This window comes from Sinocyclocheilus grahami, unplaced genomic scaffold (genome assembly GCF_001515645.1).
Source record: "Sinocyclocheilus grahami isolate Dianchi unplaced genomic scaffold, SAMN03320097.WGS_v1.1 scaffold36.1, whole genome shotgun sequence".
NCBI classification, from domain to species: Eukaryota; Metazoa; Chordata; class Actinopteri; order Cypriniformes; family Cyprinidae; genus Sinocyclocheilus; species Sinocyclocheilus grahami.
This window is the reverse complement of record NW_015505215.1, coordinates 209,887-233,385: the sequence shown is the minus strand read 5'-3', so window position 1 is coordinate 233,385 and position 23,499 is coordinate 209,887. Positions and strand designations below refer to the sequence as shown.

At 38.7% G+C, this 23,499-nt stretch overlaps 1 protein-coding gene across 1 annotated transcript in view; it reads right to left on the bottom strand.

The window, feature by feature from the left end:
• LOC107581608 (collagen alpha-1(XIV) chain-like) overlaps positions 1–23,499 on the bottom strand; it is a 123,669-nt gene that overhangs the window by 1,094 nt on the left and 99,076 nt on the right. Inside the window, exons 31-45 of the mRNA XM_016267238.1 lie at positions 22,141–22,299; positions 21,355–21,432; positions 19,174–19,260; positions 16,610–16,663; positions 16,133–16,177; positions 15,922–16,017; positions 15,769–15,822; positions 11,690–11,743; positions 9,600–9,653; positions 9,446–9,517; positions 7,427–7,462; positions 5,827–5,893; positions 5,488–5,676; positions 3,417–3,494; positions 2,711–2,866 (exon numbers count right to left, since the gene is read on the bottom strand). Coding sequence (XP_016122724.1) covers positions 2,711–2,866; positions 3,417–3,494; positions 5,488–5,676; positions 5,827–5,893; positions 7,427–7,462; positions 9,446–9,517; positions 9,600–9,653; positions 11,690–11,743; positions 15,769–15,822; positions 15,922–16,017; positions 16,133–16,177; positions 16,610–16,663; positions 19,174–19,260; positions 21,355–21,432; positions 22,141–22,299 — 1,279 coding nt within the window. The remainder of the gene's footprint in view (positions 1–2,710; positions 2,867–3,416; positions 3,495–5,487; positions 5,677–5,826; positions 5,894–7,426; positions 7,463–9,445; positions 9,518–9,599; positions 9,654–11,689; positions 11,744–15,768; positions 15,823–15,921; positions 16,018–16,132; positions 16,178–16,609; positions 16,664–19,173; positions 19,261–21,354; positions 21,433–22,140; positions 22,300–23,499) is intronic.

The following is a 23,499-nucleotide window of genomic DNA, read 5'->3' as shown; positions in this document are numbered from 1 at the left end:
TCGGCCAGTCAGCATAATTGTGCTGCTCTAGAGTGATTAGTCACATGGTATTTATGGCTCAAAAATAAAATCTGGCTGCAGAATTGAGCACCCATGTGCAAAGATGGCAGATTTCAAACCACACACTTTCAGGGGTCATGCGCCAGCCAAGCAGCTGACATTAAGACGAACAGGAACGGTAAGGATGGCTTCCTCCAGTTATTATAGTTTGATTTAGATGTGAACTCTTAAAAATAAAGGTTCTTTATTGGCATCAATGTTTCCATGAAGAACCTTTAACATCCATGGAACAGTTTCCATTACACAAAGTGTTCCTTATAGTGTAAAAAGGTTTTTCAAATGAACTTTTTACACTAAGAAAAAAAAAGGTTCTTTTAAGAACTAATCACCTAAAGGTTCTTTGGGGGACCTAAAATTGATCTTCTATGGCACTGCTACGAAAACCAATATTTTGGAACCTTTATTTTTAAGAGTGTGGGTTTAAAATATCGACATTAATGCCAGAAAAGGGTTTCCATTACACAAAGTGTTCCTTATAGTGTAAAAAGGTTTTTCAAATTAACTTTTTACACTAAGAAAAAAAAAGGTTCTTTTAAGAACTAATCACTTAAAGGTTCTTTGGGGGACCTAAAATTGATCTTCTATGGCACTGCTACGAAAACCAATATTTTGGAACCTTTATTTTTAAGAGTGTGGGTTTAAAATCTCGACATTAATGCCAGAAAAGTTTGAAAACGCCTGAAACAGACTAAAACTGAGGTTTGCGCAATACTCAGAATGGTTAAAAAGGCATGGGGCTTCAATGGTGGTGACATTTTGAGGGTTGGGGAACCAAGTACATAGATTATCGAGTTTGGGAATGTGTGGAAAAGACTTTCCTTAGAAACAGTCTTTGGCATCGGCCCATGGATGGAGGTGGGATGAAGAAATGAAGGGAGAGAGGAGAAGAGCAGGTGGCTCTCTACTGGTTCTCAGTAGTCATTCTCATACTGCTCTGGACCTTCACATGCAGGTGTGAGACAGCGATGCCCCGGTAAAAGAGGAGAGAGACACTGCAGTAAGTGTAAGCCCCATATAACCAACATGATGCAACACCTCATCTACCAGACAGTAATCTTTACATAGTGGCATTTCAGAAGGAGAGTCAAGGATTCTCAATAAGGCATTAAAACCTGGTCAATACACATAAAACGTACATTTTCTCATTTGAAATGAAGTATTATCCCAGAGAATGAGGGCTGAATAAGTTACAGAGCAATTTGCAATACTATTAAGCTGTGTTGCAAGATTTTATGCTGACTGAAAGCTTAAAGCTATAACCTTTATAGATCTTAAAAGTGTTGATACAGTATTTCATCTATTCGTCATTTAACAGCCTTACATGGCAGAAACACCGGAGAACATTAGCGTTATATTTTTCACAATACAATACTGCCATAATTTATGAGGCGTCCAGTAGAAAGCTTTGCTATGATCTGATAAATCAATTAAAAGAGTGCTGTCCATTATTGTCCAGCTTTTCTCATATCAAAAAACTGAAATAGTGAAAACTTGTAAGCACACAGCCCACTCTGAAACTTTGATAGCATTTACAGTATACTCCATGAGAAATTTATAAGTAGAATAACAGTTTGGGAAGGGCTAGTTAGACCACAAGCTTGTTTAAAGCAATGGGTTTGCCATTCATTAGCAGTTATAGAAATGCAATCTCAAGCGAGAATGTGCGAAGCACTTCAAAAGGGCGTGGAGAATAACAGTATGGAAGAGCGTGCGGTATGTGCCCTCATCAGTTTGCTGGATGGCGATTATTATCAGTGAAGCCTGAGACAGTCTTAAACCCACAGCTCAATAAGCACTCGTCAGGGACGCTGTTACTAGACTAACTCCATAATTGACTTTCAGATGTTCAGTATCCATGGTTACCTTGACAACTACATGTAGATTTCATTGGGTTTCATTCACTAACTGGGCATACACACCTATCTGTGCATAGAACTTGAATGTTTTCATCGATCTATCTATCTATATGTTTGTCTGTCTGTCTGTATATCACATCCATCCGTCCATCATTTGTATTGTCTCATATCACATTGTAACAAAATGCTGCACATTTCCTTGTGAAATTGAAATATGTTAAATGACAAAACGAATCTGATATTTTAAAACAAATCCCAAATTCAACAGGCTCGGGGTGCATCGTTACATCCCTAATCTAAACTAACCAACCTACCTACCCACTCTTCCTAGTTCTGACAAGTTTCTAGTTAAAATTTCAAGTTACAAATTACAGTTAGATGAATTTAAATACATTTTGACAGTACTTAATATTCTAATTCAAATGGCAATTCTACTTTCTGTTTGCTACCTCAATTAACATTCAGGAAGTGGAGTGGATGGTTGATTTGGCTAGAGCTGTTTTTATATCAGTGTGTCAATGCTTGTGGACATATATTATTCTAATTACTGCTCTGTCATTTACAATAATCGGCATTCATCAACATAAGAACAAATATGTGCATATGTCATAAATCTGGTGGAAATTTCACCAGAGAACCTTTTCTTGACACATACTGCAAGATCACTTCTACACAATCATTAGTGAATGAGATACCCCCTGGATGTACCTGATAGAATAAAGTTTGAATGAAATTGAGAAACCTTGACAGATAGAGGGAGTATGGGAGAGAGAGGAAGAGAAAGAGAGGATTACCTCCAACGTTGTATCTGAGGCAGGAGTTCTGGTCGCAGTAGCCGGGGGATCCTGCAGGACCAGGGCTACCAGGGATACCTGGACGTCCTGAGGTGCCTTGAATTCCAGGTCTCCCTGGAGGGCCCTGACTTCCTGTCCGACCTTCTCCAGGAGACCCTGAGTGAGACAAGACATTAGCCATTAATATCTGCCTCGTGAAACCCCGCTGAACTCCCCACTCATAGCCTGCCTGGATTCCTTAACCCACAAAATACAAGTTTTAGCCTTTTCCAGTGCACATCACTGGCTGTTACAGCTATGTTGCTTCAATGAATCTCATTTGTAAAGAGTATTGATCAAAGCACAATTAACAGTGAGCCAACGCTGACATTTTTCAAAGTCTACTGACCAGCCTTTACTGCTAAAATCGATATGAAAACATTGCTCCTTGACCCAAATATTGTTTCAATATCTGCTTGATATTCTAGACAGGATTTAAAAGAACCAAAAGCAGATCAAGATGTGTGCAGAGGTTATTAAAAGTTTGCAAGCTTGTGTTTTCTTTGACAGACGCCATTTAATAATAGAAACTCCTGTAGTCTGTGCAATAAGACGACACTGAGCTCTACTTTTTCCAATTTGAATTGAAATGAATTTTTTACTGCTGGCTTGAGGACCAAGAAGTCATTGATTTTGACTTAAATGTAACATTTGAACAGTCTCTCACCTGGAGGCCCTGGAGGACCACGAGGACCTTGTGTCCCTATCCCTGGACTGCCCTTCTCTCCTCTTTCTCCTGGGAGACCTGGACAAAGAGACGGGGATCTGTTAGAACACACAAACCCATCTGAAGAAGCTGTGTCCTTCTCTTTCCATGTGATTTAACTTATTTCACACCTTTACGAGACCATAAGGGAAGAAATAAAAGACCTGGATGGTGTTAATAACGCATTCTGACAGGTCTGATGTGGCTGATCTCTCAGTAAGAAAGCAGTAGGAGCTACAGCAGAAGGGAATAACTTATTTAAGTGAATGACAACTTAAATCACAATTGTTTTCTCACACAAATCTATCAGAATCTATCAACAGTCTCTTTCTTTCTTTAAGAAGTCAACATTGGAATTGAAAACAGTCAGTGAGTGGTCAACATGCCAATTGATCCAATTAATCTCTACTGGTAAATGCTGTAACTATACTAAAAAGCACCTTGAAATGAATGGGAATAATAAGATTTCCTTGAATCATGGTTCATTTGTCCAAAGTGTTGTCTCTAAGGATTTGAACACTGAATGTAAGCAGCCTTTTGCCCGACAGGCACTCTGATCTTCATCACCTCTGAACAACACTGACAATCAAAAAGAGAACTTCTGAATAAGATTCCTCTTTATAGGCCCCATGTTAACATAAACAGACAAATATCTCCCCTACGTTATCCCTCATTAGCAGCTCTGTTTTGCACTGACTGCATCATGACCATGCCCTGCATGTTCCTGCTTAATATCTGAATGTTTGAGTGATGCAGTAGTGATGGTGAAATATCTAATCCTGAAAGCTCAGGCTGTCTGTCAGAGCTCATCTAATTGAGGACAGGAGACTAAGCAGTGTGGACACTCACTCATGATAAAGACTCTGGCTGAGAGTTGCTCTTGGCAGGAAGTTCATGCAGATCTAATGTAATTTGTGTACAGTTGTGTTCAAGGGAAAGAAAGTTCCAGATTTTTTTTTTTTTGGTCACACTGAAAAAAGCCAAATGTATTAGTTTTTTCGAATTATATTTATGGTTTGGTTCAAACCTTGATTTAATATTTATCGAAAATATTTATTTTCTAAGTAAAAGGATTGTTTTTTATAATGGCCATACATTACTTAATGAATACATTTTCTTTAGACATAAGCCAAAATGTGTAATGCAGGTCAGTATAATAATTTTAGGGGTTTTTACAACTTTATTTTACCATAAACAAAGGCTAAATTAGCTATAGAATGAAAGTATAATTTTCACTTAAGATAAAAAAAAATGTTATTCAATGTTTAATATAATCATATTTGCTGTATTGTTCTTAAAAGAATAAACAATAAAACTCAAACTGTTCTGCACATCAACACTGGTATAAAGGGAAAATTTAAACAAAGCTGTTTCTTTTATTTATTTTTCTATGGGAAGAATGTTTTTTTAGACAAAAATAAAGACAGAGCTTTTAGACAAACTGGTCATTTCACTTTTTCAGTGCAGTTTGTGGGACTTGTGGATGCTTAAGAGGCTGTCAACCTCAATTCAACTAATACATACTAAAGAGACTAAAGCATTTGCAGTGCTTTGTGGCATCTTTGAAGTAGTTGTTCTTGGCTTACTAACATTAACCATAAAAAAGACTTAGTAGTTCACTTATTGTTTATGATGACGAGTGGTATTGAGGTTAACCAGGGCTGTCAGCCAAGATGTTAGCAACATTTATCATGGATGGGGTCAGAGAGGTCATGCTAATGTTCAATATTATTATAGCTACAAGATCTGCGAAACCTTAAGCTGCAGGGGCAAAATTTATCTTGAGGGCCATTAACTAATCATCCTCCATACTATTCATACTAGACTATTATTTGCATCTATTTACTAGACTATATTATTATATACAATTATTTGCAAGGGTTTGTAAACTCAGCTACTATTTTTTACAAATTAATCTTCAAAACGTTATCAGTTTTTTCCTTTAACAATTTCATGCCTAAAAAAAAAATTAAAACAGCAGTACACAGTATCTAATGATGCAGTAGGTTATTTCACAAGTAAAAATGTTTACCTCTCTCTCCTGGGCGGCCATTTTGCCCACTGGCTCCAGGGAATCCTGGTCTGCCAGCAGGACCCTGCTCTCCCTGTGGCCCCGGAGGTCCTGACCGACCAGGCTCACCCGGTGGACCTGGTACTGTTCGTACTGAAACAGACTGACTGGGAATCTGGTTCAAAATAGAGTTGTAGCGAGACAAGTGACCTGAGGGGGAGGTAGAAAAAAAGAAATTCACTTAGCGGGTCAGCAGGGGTTAGATGACTTTGTGCGAGTCATGAATTTGGCAAAAGAGCGTCAAATCAAATACTTGTTAAAATAGTACATGTACGCAAAATATATGTATTCTCAACTCACTCTGAATTAGCTGTTCACAAACTTGTCGTGCTATGGCACGGACAGCGGCCTGAGACTGCATGTCACCCTTCAGAAACAAACAACAGGGGATTAAGGCAGGGATGTACAGCGTCACAGTTTTCTGTCATTGTAAGTTAAATATTATAATCATTTTAACCTACTGGCACTGTGCGAAAGTTATGCACTAGGAGAGCTACAACAAAGAAACTGTACTGTACGATGAGTCTGAATCGCCAGATCTTACGAACTTGAACTTGTACAGTATGATGTATTCTGTTTCCTCTATGATGGGCACGTAAAAAGAGAGAGCTGCAAAAACTGAGACGATCAATAAAAAGGCAAGATATTTAGTTTGCTCTCAAAGTCTGGACAGTTTCCTGAGGATGAGCTTTAGGGTGGTGCATTCTGACTCAGAAATACTGGATTTAGAGTGTTTTTGATTTTTTTAATGCCAAAAGAATGTGTTCTTTCAATAGGTCATTCAGATTAGTGTGGTTGGATTGGTACATTCCATTGAATATGTTAATAAAATTATATTATAAGACATATATATATATATAGATTTGCATTCTGATTTAGCTTTGTAAAGTAATAAGTTTGTAGTAATAAGTCATTATATATACATTTCTATGGATATAACGTTAGCTGCTGTACTTATAAAAAACAAACAAACAGGTGGACAAACATGGTCGGTATCACTCTCAGCATGATCACAGACCATCTAATGCAAATTGGACACAACATGCAAAGAACTGGAGAAAATCGACAGTTCCATTGTGATTTTGCCTGATTTTTTTTCTGCTACACAAATTATAAGAGTCAGTTTTTCATTAGTCTGCCAAAAACAACAACAACAACAAATGCTGCAACAATGAAAGCTTCTGAGGAAAAACTAGAGTAGTCTCAAACTTTGGATTTTACATTTACTTTAAACACAACTACTTTGTTACATGCCATACTATAGGAAATAATAAATAAATAAGTACATAAATCTATTTTGACCACACTCTGTGTCCATTCTGTGTGCTAGTGAATTGTCCAACCCACTAGCACATGTGTTAACACCTAAAAAGCAAGCATACAGCATGGATTAAGACCACAAGCTGCTGTGACAAAAAATCTCCAACAACACACAAATACGCTTCAGCTGCTTTAAAGGTAGGCTAATAGCCTGTACAACGTGGGTGTTTAATTCACCCAATTTAACACTCTCCACACACCCTTTGTGTGGTGGCCGGTACCACGGCAGTGGAGAAATCAGAACTGAAGAATAAAAACACAAATATATTGTTGTGTGGAAGCTCTGGACCGAGTCTGACTGTGAGGCTTGATAAACAGCTTTAGCTATACCTGTAACACTTTTAATGCTCCTGCAGCGACTGAATTAAAAACCCTAAGCATTTAGAGAGAGAGCGTGAAAAAGAAAAAGGAGCTATAATTCAGCGCTGCTGATGCTGCTGTGATTTTTATTAAGAGGCCTGTCAGCAAGCCTCTTAATCCTGCCACCGATAAACCGCCATTGTGTCCGCCACTCGAGTGCCACATGCCACCACCCCAATTGTAAACTCTATGACAGTTCAGATGCAGATTTGAGACTCACTCTCTCTCCTCGTTCGCCTTTGGTGCCGGGAGGCCCCTGCAAAAAGAGAAAAAGAGAGTGAAGGCAAACGTTTCTGAATTCACCGATTGGAGGAAAAAAAAGACAAAAAAGAAACACAAAGACATTAATGACTGTTTGGAGAGGGGGATTTGAATGCGAGAGCGGACCAAATCGATCACGGATGAAATGCATGAGCCAAATACATAAAATGGATGCGTCGCTGACCTAATGTGTTGGAAACCAGGCCGGGATTTGTGGCCAGAGCACCATGGCTGCTAAACAATTCTGATATCATAACATCTGGGTAAAAATGAGATGTAACCCTGAAACGGACTCATTGGAAGCTCTGTGGTGCATAGGGACTCATCCTAAGGATATGTGGTTGTTGTGCCAGACTATGTGAGAATATGATCATAGTTTATTTAAAGTACTGCGTGTAATTTCACACATCGGAGCAGGAGGTTATGGCTCTATATCTATACTGTAGTAGAATTAACAATGCCCTGCTCTTCCATAAACTGGGCCACAATTGGTCATAAACTTGTCATCTTACTGACAATCTCTCTTCCAGGGCTTATAAAAAGAAAGACGTACAGGTTTCAAATCTGTGTTGAGAGGTTACACTGCAATCGAGCTCTGCAGATGTTTTTCAATGACTGCACTGAAGCATATGGTTCCACTTTACAAATCTTTGTGAACAAATGCAAGGTAATAGAGCTCCAACTTAAATATAGGTGTCACTCAGCAGGAAACTCATAGAGACTGACGTTAATTCAGAATCCCTTGTGTGCTTCTAATATACAAATGAGAAACAAATATTTCAGTTACAGGCTTTGTGCAAACTGAGGTTTCTCAGTTTGTAGCTCTCTCTCTGACCGGTCGGACTTATATAAGGTAGATCTTTGCAGGCTGAAACTGAGCTACAGTGAGCTTGAGCACAACAGTTTGTATGATATATAGAATCTCATGTGGAGCTGTCTGCTCCAGCATTCATAAATGATTTCAAGCCATGAATAAAGTGACTCTTCATGATAAATACTGTAAGTGGATTTCTAGCTTCTACACATGTGGACCTTCAAAGCAAAATTCTCCCCGCTGAATAGATCAGGCAAGTTAGTGCAGGTTTGGTGTTACTCTAGCTCGAGGGTGTCCAGTCCTGCTCCTGGACAGCCACTATCCTGCAGAGTTTATCTCAAACACACCTGAACCAGCCAATCTAGAAACTTCCAGGCAAGTGTGTTGGAGCGGGTTTGAGCTAAACTCAGCAGGACATTGGTCCTTCAGGAGCAGGATTGGACACCTCTGGTCTGGCTGGAGGACCATTATAATCATTCTGTTTACCAGCAAAACCTGGTTGGCCAACGAAGATGGTCTATCTGGCAAATATGTTTGACTAACGCAAAGCTCAACAGTAAGGATTTTTTCTGCTGGAACTGCAGCAATGGTGAAAGTTGTAAAGCAGTCCAAAACCCTGGCTTTTGCCCTGGACCAGCGGGCCGTCCTTATTGTTGAGCCCTGCCAAGGTAGGCTTGTTGGTTTATCTAGCTGAGAAGCCTAATGTGAACACCTGCACACCACCACCAAAACATGGTGGTGACCAACTATGCTGGTCTTATGATGCGATTTCAAATAATGATCTTTAAAAAAGCATCATATGACCCCTTTAAGTATATTGATCAAGTATATTCTATATCTGTTGAGAAGGGAACCAAAGGACCAATTTGCTTGACTTCAAAACATTTCTTAAGTCTGGTCTGGTTCTGGGTGGTCTGGTACTTCAGTGAGAATAATGCTAGAGTCTGACACTAAAGAGAATGGCTCAGCAGTAGGACAGAATTCAATGTTCCTTCAACTAAACAAGAATGCCACAAAACCACATTTATAGAACTGAGCCAAACACTTTACCTCTCGCTTAAATAGAGGAGCACAGACTTAAATATCAGTAAGCTGATGTCACGATCAGCAGTCTACAGCATTTTGAGTTTAGTTTGTTCAACATGGCTGTAATGCAATACTCACAGGTGGCCCCTGATCACCAATTTGCCCTGGCGATCCACTTGGTCCTGGAGCCCCAGGAGCTCCAGGGCTTCCCTAAAATGAGATATTGAGAGGACAAAAGGTTCATGACCAAGTCTCAGAAAGACTCACAGAGTGATTTTATCGTGTTACATACCATTGGTCCTGGAGGACCCTGTCGTCCCTGGGGTCCATCTTTACCCAGTAGGCCCTAAAACGAACGAATTTTTGATAATCACAATGCTTTGTTTAAAATAAAAAACTGTGGTATATTAATATCTTAATAATCTTCTTTTAGCACAGTGTATAAATCGTAAAATGCAGAAGTCCCAATTCTCATAAGGGAATCTAAGAAACAGTAAGCAGAAATAAAGATAACACATTTTGACTCCATCAATGCTTCCTGTACAGCTTTTCTTCAGCAAAATAAATCATAATCCAAGTTGTTAATGTGAGTTTGTATTGTGTGAGTCTAGTCTGATTCACAAACAAATGACTCAAATGACTGAAACACTCCAACAATTTACCAGTTTGAATCAGCCTGATGAAACTCACAGAATCTATCAGTGACTCAATAAATGAACAGCATGTGTTCAACTCTGGCTGACCTCTGTACACTGGCAGCATGAACCTCTCTGGGAACAGTTCAACAGCCAACGATTCCAATGCAAAAGACCAGATCCACAAACGCTAACAGCAAAGTAACAGAACAGGTGGTCATGTGTTCTAACTCTACTGCCATGTGGTAGAACGAATTCCTCTTGAACATCCTTTCCACTACTGTTTTATTGTTGAATGCTGGGATACACCTAAAGTACCTCAGTAGGGGATAGAGACTCAACAACAACTTTACTGTCAGATCTGTCTGCACAAATTATATAATACGGTTCTGGCTGCTTCCTTTTAGCCAGTGATCCAACTCTGTGTTCTTCCACTGAACATGCCTCATTGCCCTAAATATCAGGCTCTTTTGGGAAACAGGCCAGTGGAGGGAAGGGAAATCAATGTAACATTTAAACGCCTCAAGCGTAACATACATTTGGAGTACCACACTTCAAGAGCATAAAGCCTCAGAATAGTTCTAGTCCACGCAACATATGCAATTCCATACAAGTGCTTGAGGTCACAAAAGTTTTTCTCTCTCGCTATGTGTGTTTTGAGGTGGATAAGAACCTCCCTCAAGAAGGAGTCATGGTGAAGCACACTATAAACACCTCTTTGCTTTGTCCAATCCAGCCCACTTTGAACCTGGTGTCAATCTAGAAATTTTGCCTCTTTGTGCTCACCATGCTTTGTTCAATTGTTCCAGTGTCTCCACGAAGTCCGTTTGTAGGTGAAAATCACGATAGTATTGAATACTTTCTTTAGCACTTCATTTTGTGCCACTTACAGATAAAACAACCCATTAGCTAACCTTGGAACTGTAATAATATTCTTTTACAAATGGTATTTTTAGAGATTATCATAAGTTCAAAGCCAAACATCTGCTTTCTTTTTTAAACTGTTATAGTGAGTTACTGTGTATGAAACCACAGCAGATTTATCCCTCAACCTGCTTTAAATCAGCTCAGCAAGCAGCAGTGTGGTCTGAACACCAGCATTTGTGCTCCTTGTTTTTCTTTTCTGACGCAAACTGACAGATTTATTCAAACATTTCCACTCAGGCTGCTCTTTACTAAACAGAGATGGTAAAAAAATATGACTATCAACTAATAAATAAAATGAAAAATTACACTGAAAAAACCCCAGCATAATTTACATGGTAAAAGATTTTCAAAATCTTACTGTAAAAACGTGTTAATTTGTTACTGATGAGTAACAGTTTTTGGAAGCAAAAAATAAGTCATCTTATAATTTATAGTGAAAAATTGACATTCCCAGAATTCTCTGTGACAACTCATATCTGATGTTTTTTTTTATCGAAACAACTGTTTTTTTTCCCCCTTGGATTTTTCTTATCAGTTATGTGCATAACTACGTAGGGTTTTAGGTTTCATCTTATGTTGTGAAATTAATGTTTATTGCATTTTTAGTGTTAGCGTTTAGTGTTAATTTTAGTATTGATGGTGGTGATGGTGTTTTGCATTTGTATTTGTGCACCTTCTATAAAACAATTTTAAAAACTGATTAACAACCCTGAATATTACATGAAGTCATTTGTAATGGTAACTTCCTCAGCTTATCTGATTTATTCACATCATAACAAAATAACAATTTAGTGTGAATCGAGTTACGAAAAATGCTTACTCTCTGTCCTGGAGGTCCATCTCGGCCTGGTCCTCCACTGGCACCTGGTACACCCTGAAAGTAAATAAACAAGACAACTTGTTTATTTCAATGATAGACATAGCTGTTCACAAAATGTGTGGCCTTTGCCGAGTAATAAATGTTTGGCTCTTTTGTTTCACATTGTCGTCTGCATACACAGAACGTCTTCAATTCTTACCGGCTACGATACTGACATTATCTAAGTGTCAATCTCAAGGCTGAGGAGGTAATCGAAAGTGAGGACAGTTTGTGTGGTCTGAGTCATTGTGATTTGAAGAGCTGCTCTGCTATGATATCTTACATAAAAGAACATAAACTGTAGGCTAGTCCTTCAAGATTTGTGCAGGCAACCGAACAACTGTGGGCTCTCTTGTAGAACAGTGTTTTGTCCCCGGAATGAAAATTAATTCCAGTTTATTGACTTAATTGTATGGAACCCATTGACTTTCATTGTATGGGTGAAAAAAAAATCTTTTGTGTTCCACAAAAATAACAATGTCATACAGGTTTGGAATGACATAATGGTGAGTAGAATTGCATTTTGGGTGAGCCATCCTTTAATTCCCAAGAAACACCAGGACTAATGTCTACCACTGACGTCACTGCCTCGACCTCAGCGATTAGCATTTTTCACTTCTAATTTGCATAAAGTTGAGCATTTCTCCACTTTTTATGGCTGTCACCACTTGCATTGCTCTTTTAACAAACCCACAATCCCCTGCACAAACCTGCCGCTCAGCTTCTATAGAGCATGAACTGAAAATGCCTGCTCATCTCCAGGTGGACACATACATATGTGTTAATTTTGATGAAATCGCCTTCCTCTTCATAATGATACAATACTTCATAGCTTCAGCTACAGTTTTACAAATCAAAAAGTTCAATTCAACAATTCAACATCACCCCATATATCAGCACCACACACACACTAAAATGGGCTTCGTTTCATCACAAGTGGACTCGTAATTCTGAAACTGTGTGTGAGGGCACCCTTAACAGTATTATATACAGGGCTCTCAGTGCCAGCGGCAGAGACAGGCCGAGGAAGAACACATGATATGGAGGACTGGCAACCAGCAGCCAATGAATATAATTCACAGGCTGACAGGATAGATTAGCCCTGAAAGAGAACTACGGGTGTCTCTGCCGCAGTACGGCAAAGACCACTTCCTCCTTACTGCCAACATAACTCTGAAAGAACTCAATACCTGCTGCTAATAGAAAGAGAGTGTGCGGATGGCCCCTCTGCTTAAAGGAGGATATCCATCTCAAGCCAAGACATCTATACTGGAAGACTGAGGCACGTATGTGTGTGTGTGTGTGTGTGTGTGTGTGTGTGTGTGTGTTTGTACTTTGACCACTGGAAAAGCCAGGATGTTCTTTTCGTCACCCTGGAGAACTCTAGGGGATTTTTCCTGAGTGGTTGTCATTGGCTTCAGATCAAACAGCTATTCCTCAACAAATAGAACTGTCACTGTGAATGTTTTAGAAGCCTTTTGGTGACACTTTCAGCAGAAATCTAAAAAGATTCACAGAAAAGGCAGAACTTTAACAAGCTTGTGAAAGAGGCTTTAGAAGCATAAAAGTCTAAGACATCTGCTTGAGGCAAAACTATGAATTCCATCCTGCCTGCTTAGAAGTGTCTTTTGAGTTTGGGCAATTAGATTCTCCCTCAAATAAGATCTTCAAATGACAATTTTCATGTCAAAATGCTTTATTGTCATTAGGCAGTGGCGTGTGGTGGACTGAAATGAGTAGGAAGAGTTGCTTGTCTGGGTTTGGTTTCCCAATGTACACTTCCTTTCAAATGTTTCCGGGTCGGTAAGATTTTTTATTTTTTTGTCATGCTTTTAAAAGAAGTCTCTCGTGTTCACCAAGACTCCAGTTTTTTTTTATCAATAATAGAGTAAAAAAAACTATAACACTATAACAATATTATGTTCAATTTAGAAATCATTCTAATATGCTGAAATGGTGCTCAAGAAACATTTCTTATTATTATAGTGTTGAAATCAGTGGTTCTACTTAATATTTTTGTTTTCTTTTTTAAGATTCTTTGATGAATAGAATGTTTAGCAAAAGAGCAGTTGTCTTTTGTGACATTCCACTCTCGCCTAGCCTCATTTGATCTGACACAGCTTACCACTACAGGTACTCACAAATCAGGCAACCGACTCGACCTCATTTACACATGCAACTGTATCACAGAAAACATTTTAGTGAAACCTCTGCACATTTCTGATAATTTCTTCATTACTTTTGATGCAGAGAGAAAATGGCACAAATAAAAAGATCCAGTTGACCTGAGTATGTATCAGTCTCTGCTTTCATCTTTTTCTGTCAAGGTCCACACTGCCAGAACTTCATATTTTCACAAGATCAACAACCACACGCAAACTTCAAATAATTCAAACATCAAAACGATCTCATCTGCCCCCTTACACCACCTCTTTAACAGCTGATCGTTTAGCCAATTTCTTCAAACACAAAACTACAACCATCAGCAGTAAGTATTCAGCTCCACATACACCGGAACTCAGACCAACAACAACTACAGCCAGCAGTTTCTGAACTTCTCCTCTCCATCCTACAGCATGCCCCCTAGATCCCATTCCCTCACACCTTCTACAAGCTATTTCCCCTACACTTCTACCAGCACTCACACATTTCATCAACACATGTCTCCACACAGGCATTTTCCCCACCACATTCAAGCAGGCTCGGGTAACCCCGCTGATTAAAAACTTACACTAAACATTTTACTTGTAGAAAGTTACAGACCTGTCTCTCTCCTCCAATTCATAGTGAAAACACATAAACAGGTTGTTTTCAACCAGGTATAATATTTCCTTCCACAGAATAACTAGCTGGACAAGAACCAATCAGGTTTCAAAAGTGGTCATTCAACTGAGCCTGCATTACTGTTGGTTACTGAAGCTCTGCAGATTGCAAAAGTTCTCATTCTGATGGATATATCTGCTGCTTTTGACACCGTCAATCATCAGATCCTTCTGCACACCCTCTCATCACTGGACATCACAGAAATTCCACTTCTCTGGTTTGAATACTATATCTCACAGGTAGGTCTTTCAGGGTTGCCTGGAGGGGGGTTCCTCGGGTCAGTCCTCTAGGATCAGTTCTTGGACCTCTCCTCTTCTTCATTTAAACAACAGCACTGGGACCGATCATACAGGCACATGGATTTTCCTACCATTGCTATGCTGATGACACACAGCTTTATTTTTCATTTCAACCAAATGATCCAACAGTAGCTGCACAGATCTCACACTGCCTGGTGGACATCTTGGCATGGGTGAGAGAACATCACCTCCAGCTCAACTTAGCAAAGACAGAGCTTCTCGTCTTCCCAGTCACTCCAACTGTACAGTATAATTTCACCATCCAGCTATGTTCATCAAAAATTATACCATCAAGATCAGTCAGAAATCTTGGGGTAAACTTTGATGACTAGCCAAAGTCAAGACACTGATGCCTGCATATAGAATAGCCATGGGCTCCGCACACTCTTACTTCCACTTGCTCTTACAAGTCTACATCCCCTCCAGAAGCGGGAGGTCGGTAAGTGTGTGACGCCTCGTGGTAACATTGCATTGCATTGTGCTCGCATTTCTTTTTTTACTTTCGCTTTCAAATTCAGTAACTCTTTTGGGGGGGAGGGGGGGTATGGCCCAAGAATGCCCCCCTTGGCACCGGCCCTGTAACCATAATGTAGGCAGAGGTATGTTGGCAGAGATTCTTGTTAAAAAAAAACTTGAATTTAGCAAAAAATGTAAACTTGGTTAGTGCTAAGAAAGTTATCTGTGTATGTATTAATCTATTTATATTAAACTATTTTCTTACATTCAGGATAAGATGCACATACAGACACACACAGACATACATGAACGACTTTCACAAGCTACACACACAGACACTCACGGGACAGTGATAATTCTAACTCTCACGGAGGGATGAGGTTAACAAATGAGAGACTGTGTGGGTGTTATGAAGCTGTCATGAGTGCTGATGAGACAAGCAGGTGATATATTTCCCCGTACCTGAGGACCTGGCAGACCAATTTCACCCTTCTCTCCTTTCTCTCCTGGAGCCCCCTGAGGAGAGAGGAATTGGAAAAAGAAAAAGGCAAAATTAATAAAAAAAGAATGAAACAAACTATGCATAACAATCCCAGTAGCCAGTATTTCGCTTACCGGTGACCCCTGAATGGACAGTCCATTCGGCCCCTGAGGACCCGGTGGTCCCTGCGGTCCTGGAGATCCAATCTCACCAGGTGGCCCTTGAGGCCCCTTGAACATAAAGTTAGGACATTATCTTAATAAATGTAACCCCATTATAAAATCATCATGGTTTCATTGCCGGGTTTAATTTCCTCAATATAATTACGTAACATTTTAGGCCTACCACCAGCCGGGCTGCTGAAACAAAGTGTGAATGCCCGGCAGTCTCCTTCTCCATCAGGAATGCAATAATCAAGGAAGCAAAAGACACGCGTCACAGTCTAGCTTGTGACAAACCTCTTAGTGGCGGTCATTTGGACCAAGTTTACATAAAACTTTGGAGCGTGAAATGAAATTATGTCTACCCCATCATGGCTTTATTTGGACTGGAGCATGATATATTCTGTACATGGACACACACACATCTAGAAGGACTTTACTCTACAGGAAACTACAGTTGGACAGAGATAAACAAAGCGAGCTCTCAGAAAAAACAGAGCGAGGGTGAGATTTACTAAAAAACTACATGGAGGCACATGCATTGTATGTATTTATAGATTCCCACATTTTGAGCTCTTGTCCAGTGTCTATTCTTTCGGGATATAATGACAACCCTGAGTGGCCCTGCATTTGGGATACATAAAGCATATGTGTACTTTACCGTCAAGCCTGGCTCCCCCCGATCTCCTCTTGAACCTCTGATACCAGGACCGCCCTGAGAGTCAGACCCACACAATTAGATAAACACAAATTGAAAGACTAAGGATAAGCAAATACGTTTTCCTAGTGACCAGAGCTGGGGCATGTGTCAAGAAAGAAATTTTAAACACTTTCGCTAACTCTGTTTCAAAGCATACTGAGCTGATTCAGAATTCGGATTCAGAACACTCTACGTAGCTGCACCACAAATGAGACTCAAAAATGAATATACATTTTTCTAGTCACACCAAAATATTTCATCAAGCAGAAATTGGCAATAAAATATTTTTAAATACTTAAAATGAATTCTTATTCAGAAAATCACAAACAACTGGAAAGGTCATGGGGCCTTCAAAAATTGTTGTGGAAATGGGGGCCTTCAAAAAGGTTGAGAACCACTGCTCTTACAAAAGTACATATACAGAAATAATTTTAAATGAAATACACATTGTGGAAAGATAATTTCACTGAGTTTGTCACTTTGAAGAAAGTCAAATGTGGCTAAAACAGCCCTTTGACTTTTATCGCAAGGACAAAAAAAAATCTAAAGAAAGTAAATGACATAAGTGAATGATATTTGGCTGAGTGATGAAATAATTTTAATTAATGCATTTAATTTGTCTTTTGGAACAGCCTTCATGTTTGAACGCCTATGATTTCTGAAAATATTTCCTATGTGGGCAGCTCACTAGATTTTGGAACATGGCTACTGTTCATTGGTAAAACCAAACCATTTTCCTTATCAAAGTGTTTCAAACACTGCAAAATTGGCTAGTTCAAAAATATCAGATGGAATCTGCCTGCAGTTCAGTAGAGAGTATCCTTGACCTGGTTCAAACCATATCCCGCCTGCTTCTGACCCTCATAAACTCTTGCCCCCACTGCTGCAGGCAACTGCTAGTAATTTAACCCTGTTTCCTTTTCCTGTGTTTCCTTTAATTGCATCCTCAATGGCCATGGCTGCAATAAGGTAGTTCTTATCACTGAAGGCTACGGGCAAATTTGATTCATGAGCTTGTTCAAAACACACTTAACAAAACCTGCTGGTGACGGTGGAAGCAGAGAATACGCAAGCATAAATATTAATTTGAAAGATGCATGTGATGACTTGACAGGACATTTTCGATTCATTTGAGCAGCCGGTGTAATCATAGGAAAGACTTAAGAACACATGTCAGTAATATTAATATGAAGATGCAGCAATAATATATACAAAACTGAAATGCAATCGTTTTCCTTGCAACCACTTCTTGGTCATTGAAATGGGTTTGTATGGATGAAGGAATCTATAAACGCAGACAGGACAGGAGTGGACTAATCGGTTTTGATAAATCGATCTCCTCATAATGACTTTCTCGAAAGAGCTGCTGTTTATACACCATGGCCTTTTCGAGGCCTCAGAAATACATTTTCCCTCAGGGTGCATACGATGCTGCCTTCCAAATGAGCTCATTTATTTGTTCCCGCCATATTGAGTTCAACCTGCAGCATGGGCTGAATTGAGCAATCTAATGCTAGGTCTTTTTCTCAATCTCTTAAGCAGTCTCCCCGTTTCATTTTAATATCTTCATGCTCCATCTTAACACGTTCTGTGTTTTTTCTCTACAGAGAGGTGGTATGGTTAAGGCTTGAGACTAAAAACTGAAAAGTTGCTGGTTCCACAAAGATCCATTACTGTTCTGCCTTTTGAGAAAGACACCCAAACCTGGGATACTACTGGAGAATAATCATGATCATGTGGTCATATGAAAGTCACAAATCCCAACAGTCTTTGTCGCACTGCACTAAATATACAGATGCTTTCTCAAACGTCTATGTATTACACAGAGTCCTAAGCTAGCTTTTATGTTAGAGTACAAGAGTGAATTTGCCAGCTAAAGTATGTCAGCTAGCTTTCATGCTAGAGTATAGTATAATCTTGGTGGTTTTTACAACCAGAGCCTGCGCAATGTTGTGGCATCTTGGAAAACTCATTGATTTTTACTGTGACATACATCTTGATGTTCCAAGATGGCAGATGCATCAACATCTTTTATGTGTCGGCTATCTTTTATTCTATGTAGAGTATGAAAGTGAGTTTATCAGTAAAAGCATGTAAATGAACTAATGCTAAGGTATGATAGCAAGTATGTCAACTAAAATATGTCAGCTAACGCAAATACTAAAGTATGAGAGCAGGTTTCTCAGCTAAAGTATGTCAGCTGGCTTTAATGTTAAAGCATGATAGCGAGTTTATCAGCTAAAGTGTGTTAGCTACAGTGGTTTTTATGCAGGGGTATGAAAGTGACTTTGTCAGTGTAACCCCCCTTTCTTAACTCAAAACTGTTATTTCGTCCTGTAAATCATATTTTTGCACATAAAATAACAAGAGCTGTCACCTCACCTGTAACTGTCAGCTAGTTAGTTAAACTGATTATGTTACAACCCTATTTTACGAATCTCCCTGCAGTTTCGCCTTCTGTGATGTAGTTAGGTACCACCGTTCTAAGGTTGGGTGTTAGTGAGAGGTGAAACCAGTGGTTTTACCGGGGGTCCTGAGGGTCCAGGTGGTCCTTTGCTATCCTGAGCACAGGTGCAGGCATGGGGCATGGCAGGGCAGTCCTCTTCTACTCTCTTGAGGAAAGCACAAACAAAACAACATGTCATACACTATTTCAAACAGCAGACTATTTCCTCTCTAGGAATCTAACAGAACTTTATTTTTTTTCCAAGTCAACCAAGGGTGTCTGTGCAATTCCCTCAAGTCATTAATTCGCAAGTGCACAAACACAGCAAGCGATCTGGAGATATTGTTCTTCCTATCCATGGAGGACCAAGTCTATTTGTCTGCTACAAGACTACATAATTGAATTATTTGTAGAGTGGTCATGGATCTTTAAAGTTAGGGACGATTGCCAGAATGGCCAGTTGGAGATCACTTAGCATTTTTTTCAGCATTATATACAGTAAGTAGCCAAAATGATACAAGAGAACAAAGAGTAATATCGCTAACGCATCCGATGTACTGAATGACCAATCCAACAAGCCTACCGGCAGTACATAAAACCATAAAACCATCCATCACAGCAGAGAACCTTAATAAATAGTGATAGCCAATTACAAGGCTGCTTATGGTCATTTTATTAGCTTTATGTTTTACATGAGTGACTTGTTTTTGACTTAGCGTTTCAATTTTATTTACATTATTGACTTTTTTATTTTTTGCATATACAATGAATTAGTGGTCGACCTATATGGGTTTTTTGACAGCCGATACCGATGCCGATATCTTGGAAAGCAGGGTGGCCGATGGTCAATATAATTTTATTTATTTTGATTCATATTTAAGAAATTTGAAATCATTTGAAAATGAATTAAAAGAATAAATGTGTAAAATAAACATACTTATTCTCTAGAAGACAAAGTATTTTTCACAAATAAATACATATTTAATAAAAATATAATTAAAAAGGAAGAAAACACTGTAAATCTCGCCTCGAACACATCAGCCAAACAGAGAAAAATATCGGCCGATATTTGAAAAATCGGCAGATATATTGGCCTTGCCGATATATCGGTCGACCACTACAATGAATGTTATTTAACTGTTTTATGGAGTCTTTACTCATTTCCAAGTCACTGAAATGCTAAGAATAACATTGCTGAAAATAATAAACACCCGTTGCACAATGAGCTGCTATTTTGACATTTTGACAGTGTTTTTTCCATTACACAGTAATTTGCAGGGACAGCCAGAAGTTGTAACATTTAAATTGATAACTTCATATTTACATATGCCACACCAATATTTTTGGTAGTTCAAGTAGAGTGGTATTTTAACATTATGTCTTAATCAAATATATGGTTAAGCTTATAAGTTGTAAAATATAAAGGCATCCTCTAATGATGAAAACAATTTCACATTATTATTTTCAGTGAATTTCTGGCAACCACAGCTGCTAGTTTTTTTTCTTAATTTAACTGGATATTTTTTTACAGTGCACAATTAGTCTTGAGATTTTGATGCAGAGGATAAATCAGTGGATCAGCGCTGCTGGCCTAGAGGTTCAAATCCACCCTCACATAACTCTTTATTTTAATAAACCAAATTTGTAGCATGCCAGTGGATGTATTTCAGAAGCAGGAACACATTTGTTTGTTGAACCTTTATTAGATACATTCCTGCTGCAAGCTATTTTATAAAGCTATTTCATTTTAGCAATGACAAAACATGGTGGAAAGACGCCCAGGGCGATGATGGTCCCCAGATAAGGTTGCGGTAGTTAAATGCTTGTTACACTAATTAGTACATCAATAATCAATTCTAAAGTAATTATGAACACTAAATGTGGGTGCTTGTGCTGATTGGTCTTCAATGTATACTAGAGTTTTACATTGTAGCTAAGTTATTTGGGGTTAAATGTCTGATATTTCACCAGTGACAGAACTGCAGTATTAATATAAGCTGATTAGAGTGTGGCTTATACAAAAAAATGCTGATTGTATAAAACTAATATATTGTATAAAATACCGACTGGTCGGGTCTTACCAAGCCTGGAAGCTCACAGCACTTATCCCGACTGGCCCATGATGTACTGCAGACTATGTCAAACATCTGGAGCTGAAACTGTGGACAGGATCATAAAAACAAACACAAACAGAGAGCAAAAATACAAGGTTGTTGAATAGTAATCACTCATTTTAAAATACCGACTGGTCGGGTCTTACCAAGCCTGGAAGCTCACAGCACTTATCCCGACTGGCCCATGATGTACTGCAGACTATGTCAAACATCTGGAGCTGAAACTGTGGACAGGATCATAAAAACAAACACAAACAGAGAGAAAAATACAAGGTTGTTGAATAGTAATCACTCATTTAACAACAAATGCTTACAAATCTTATCAACACAATAATTTTATGAAGTCTAAACAAATTACAGGGGATCATTGTTGAGGATGAACAACATCTAAATAAGCAGAAACTTTATGCATTTATTAACAGTCATGCTTGAAATGCGTCTGATTATTTGTTTGGGCTGAATGACTGATTCTAATAGTTTTTAAACTATTGCACCATACAAACTCACATTACAACCCCCACCAGCATAATTACAAAGACAATTAGTCTCATCAGTTGTGCTGGCAGCCTCTGAGAAGAATCAAATCAGACGCACTCCTACACAATTAGACATAATGATCCACACATTCTGACGGAAAAACCAAAAGGCATAAAGTCTGTATTTACCATCTTGAACCGAATGCCTATGCTTTGAATTCCACAAAATCATTATAAGGTTGAATCTGAGACGATAATTGTGCTTTTAAAGGCCTCAGAGTTTCAGACCATCTTTAATAATGATCAGATTCCAAACAAAGACATTGCTGCACTTGTATACTGAGTTCTTTGTGTCTGTATGAGACAAAAGCTGGTCCTGTTATGGGCTCAAATGATTCTTTCAGGCCTGGGAAATTCTCGTCTTTTAGGATTGAGGCTGAATGACTGTGGTCTTACCGGCGCTGAGTTATCTCTCCTTCCACGCGAGTGGACCATGCGTCCCAGAATCTCCACTCCATCAATGGTGATGTTCCCTGCAGCATTGATGGATTTCTCTCCCACCGTTTTGCAGTCAATCACCACTTTAGCAGCGGTTTTGCTGATGGCCACATGAAGCTAGGTGAGATAGTATTGTGTCATCAGATCTGATAATAAACCGGCCAACCAAACGACCACCAAACGAGTAAGATGCAAAAGTAATTTGTACATTTTATGAATTAAATTATAAGGAGTTAAGGATTGGACAACTTTTCTGTGTTCTGTGCATAATTTCCACAAGCTATTTTTGCAATGATTTTCAAAAAGTGGTAAGAACCAAATTGCAATTTGGCAAAAAAGTGATTAGAACCCGCCCACACCTTTTCATTTCATTTAGTATTATTGTTTTAAGTAAAAGATATTTAAAGAAATTTTGTAATAACTTATACAAGGCATATTTGCTATATGTGAAGGGACTATGAAGGGAACAGAATAACACCTAAAATGGGCTTTACATAACACTGGACTTCTAATAACATTTCCAAAATGTCTTCCTGGAAAATCTGCAGAGGTGGGACCAAGTCATTGTTTTGCAAGTCACAAGTAAGTCTCGAGTCTTTGCATTCAAGTCTCGAGTCAAGACAGACAAGTCCCAAGTCAAGTCCCGAGTCAAGACAGGCAAGTCCAAGTCGAGTTGCAAGTCCTCAGCTTTAAGATTCAAGTCTTAAACAAGTCATTAGTGCTTTTTGCCCAAATTAGTGTCTCAGTATTAATTACCATATCAAATTCATAGTAATTTATATCAGGAAGGCAGGTAGAATATTTGACAGTTCAATTTCATGTGAAATGGGTGCCCTTAGTAAAACTACTCAAGTTCAATTTAGGGATTGTGCCAGTAAACTATTTTATTAGTAACAGAATAGCAAAGACAACATAATTTCATAGAAATAACAGCTGCAACATACTGTAGTGTCTGTGTAGGATCATGCATGAGCGTTGGACTGTTTATGGCTTAAGAGACCCCTTTTAGCCTTTTGACATTGACACAAACTAACACACACACACACATAAAGACATTTCTTTATTTTAGACTATAATTAATCAGTTATAATTGTATCTGGTATACGCATGTGTTGTGTGTACGTTCCCCTATTAGATTAGCTGAGTTACCACTCGTTATTTGTATTAGTTAAAGCCATAAAACACTGATATTCAGGTGTATGTATGTATCTTTGGTTTAATCTATTCCAAATGGTTGTTTCTTGGTATCAATGTTACCTGTTTTTCATTCCTCGGACAATGACGTACAGTATGTGATTGTGAAACGCATCATATGAT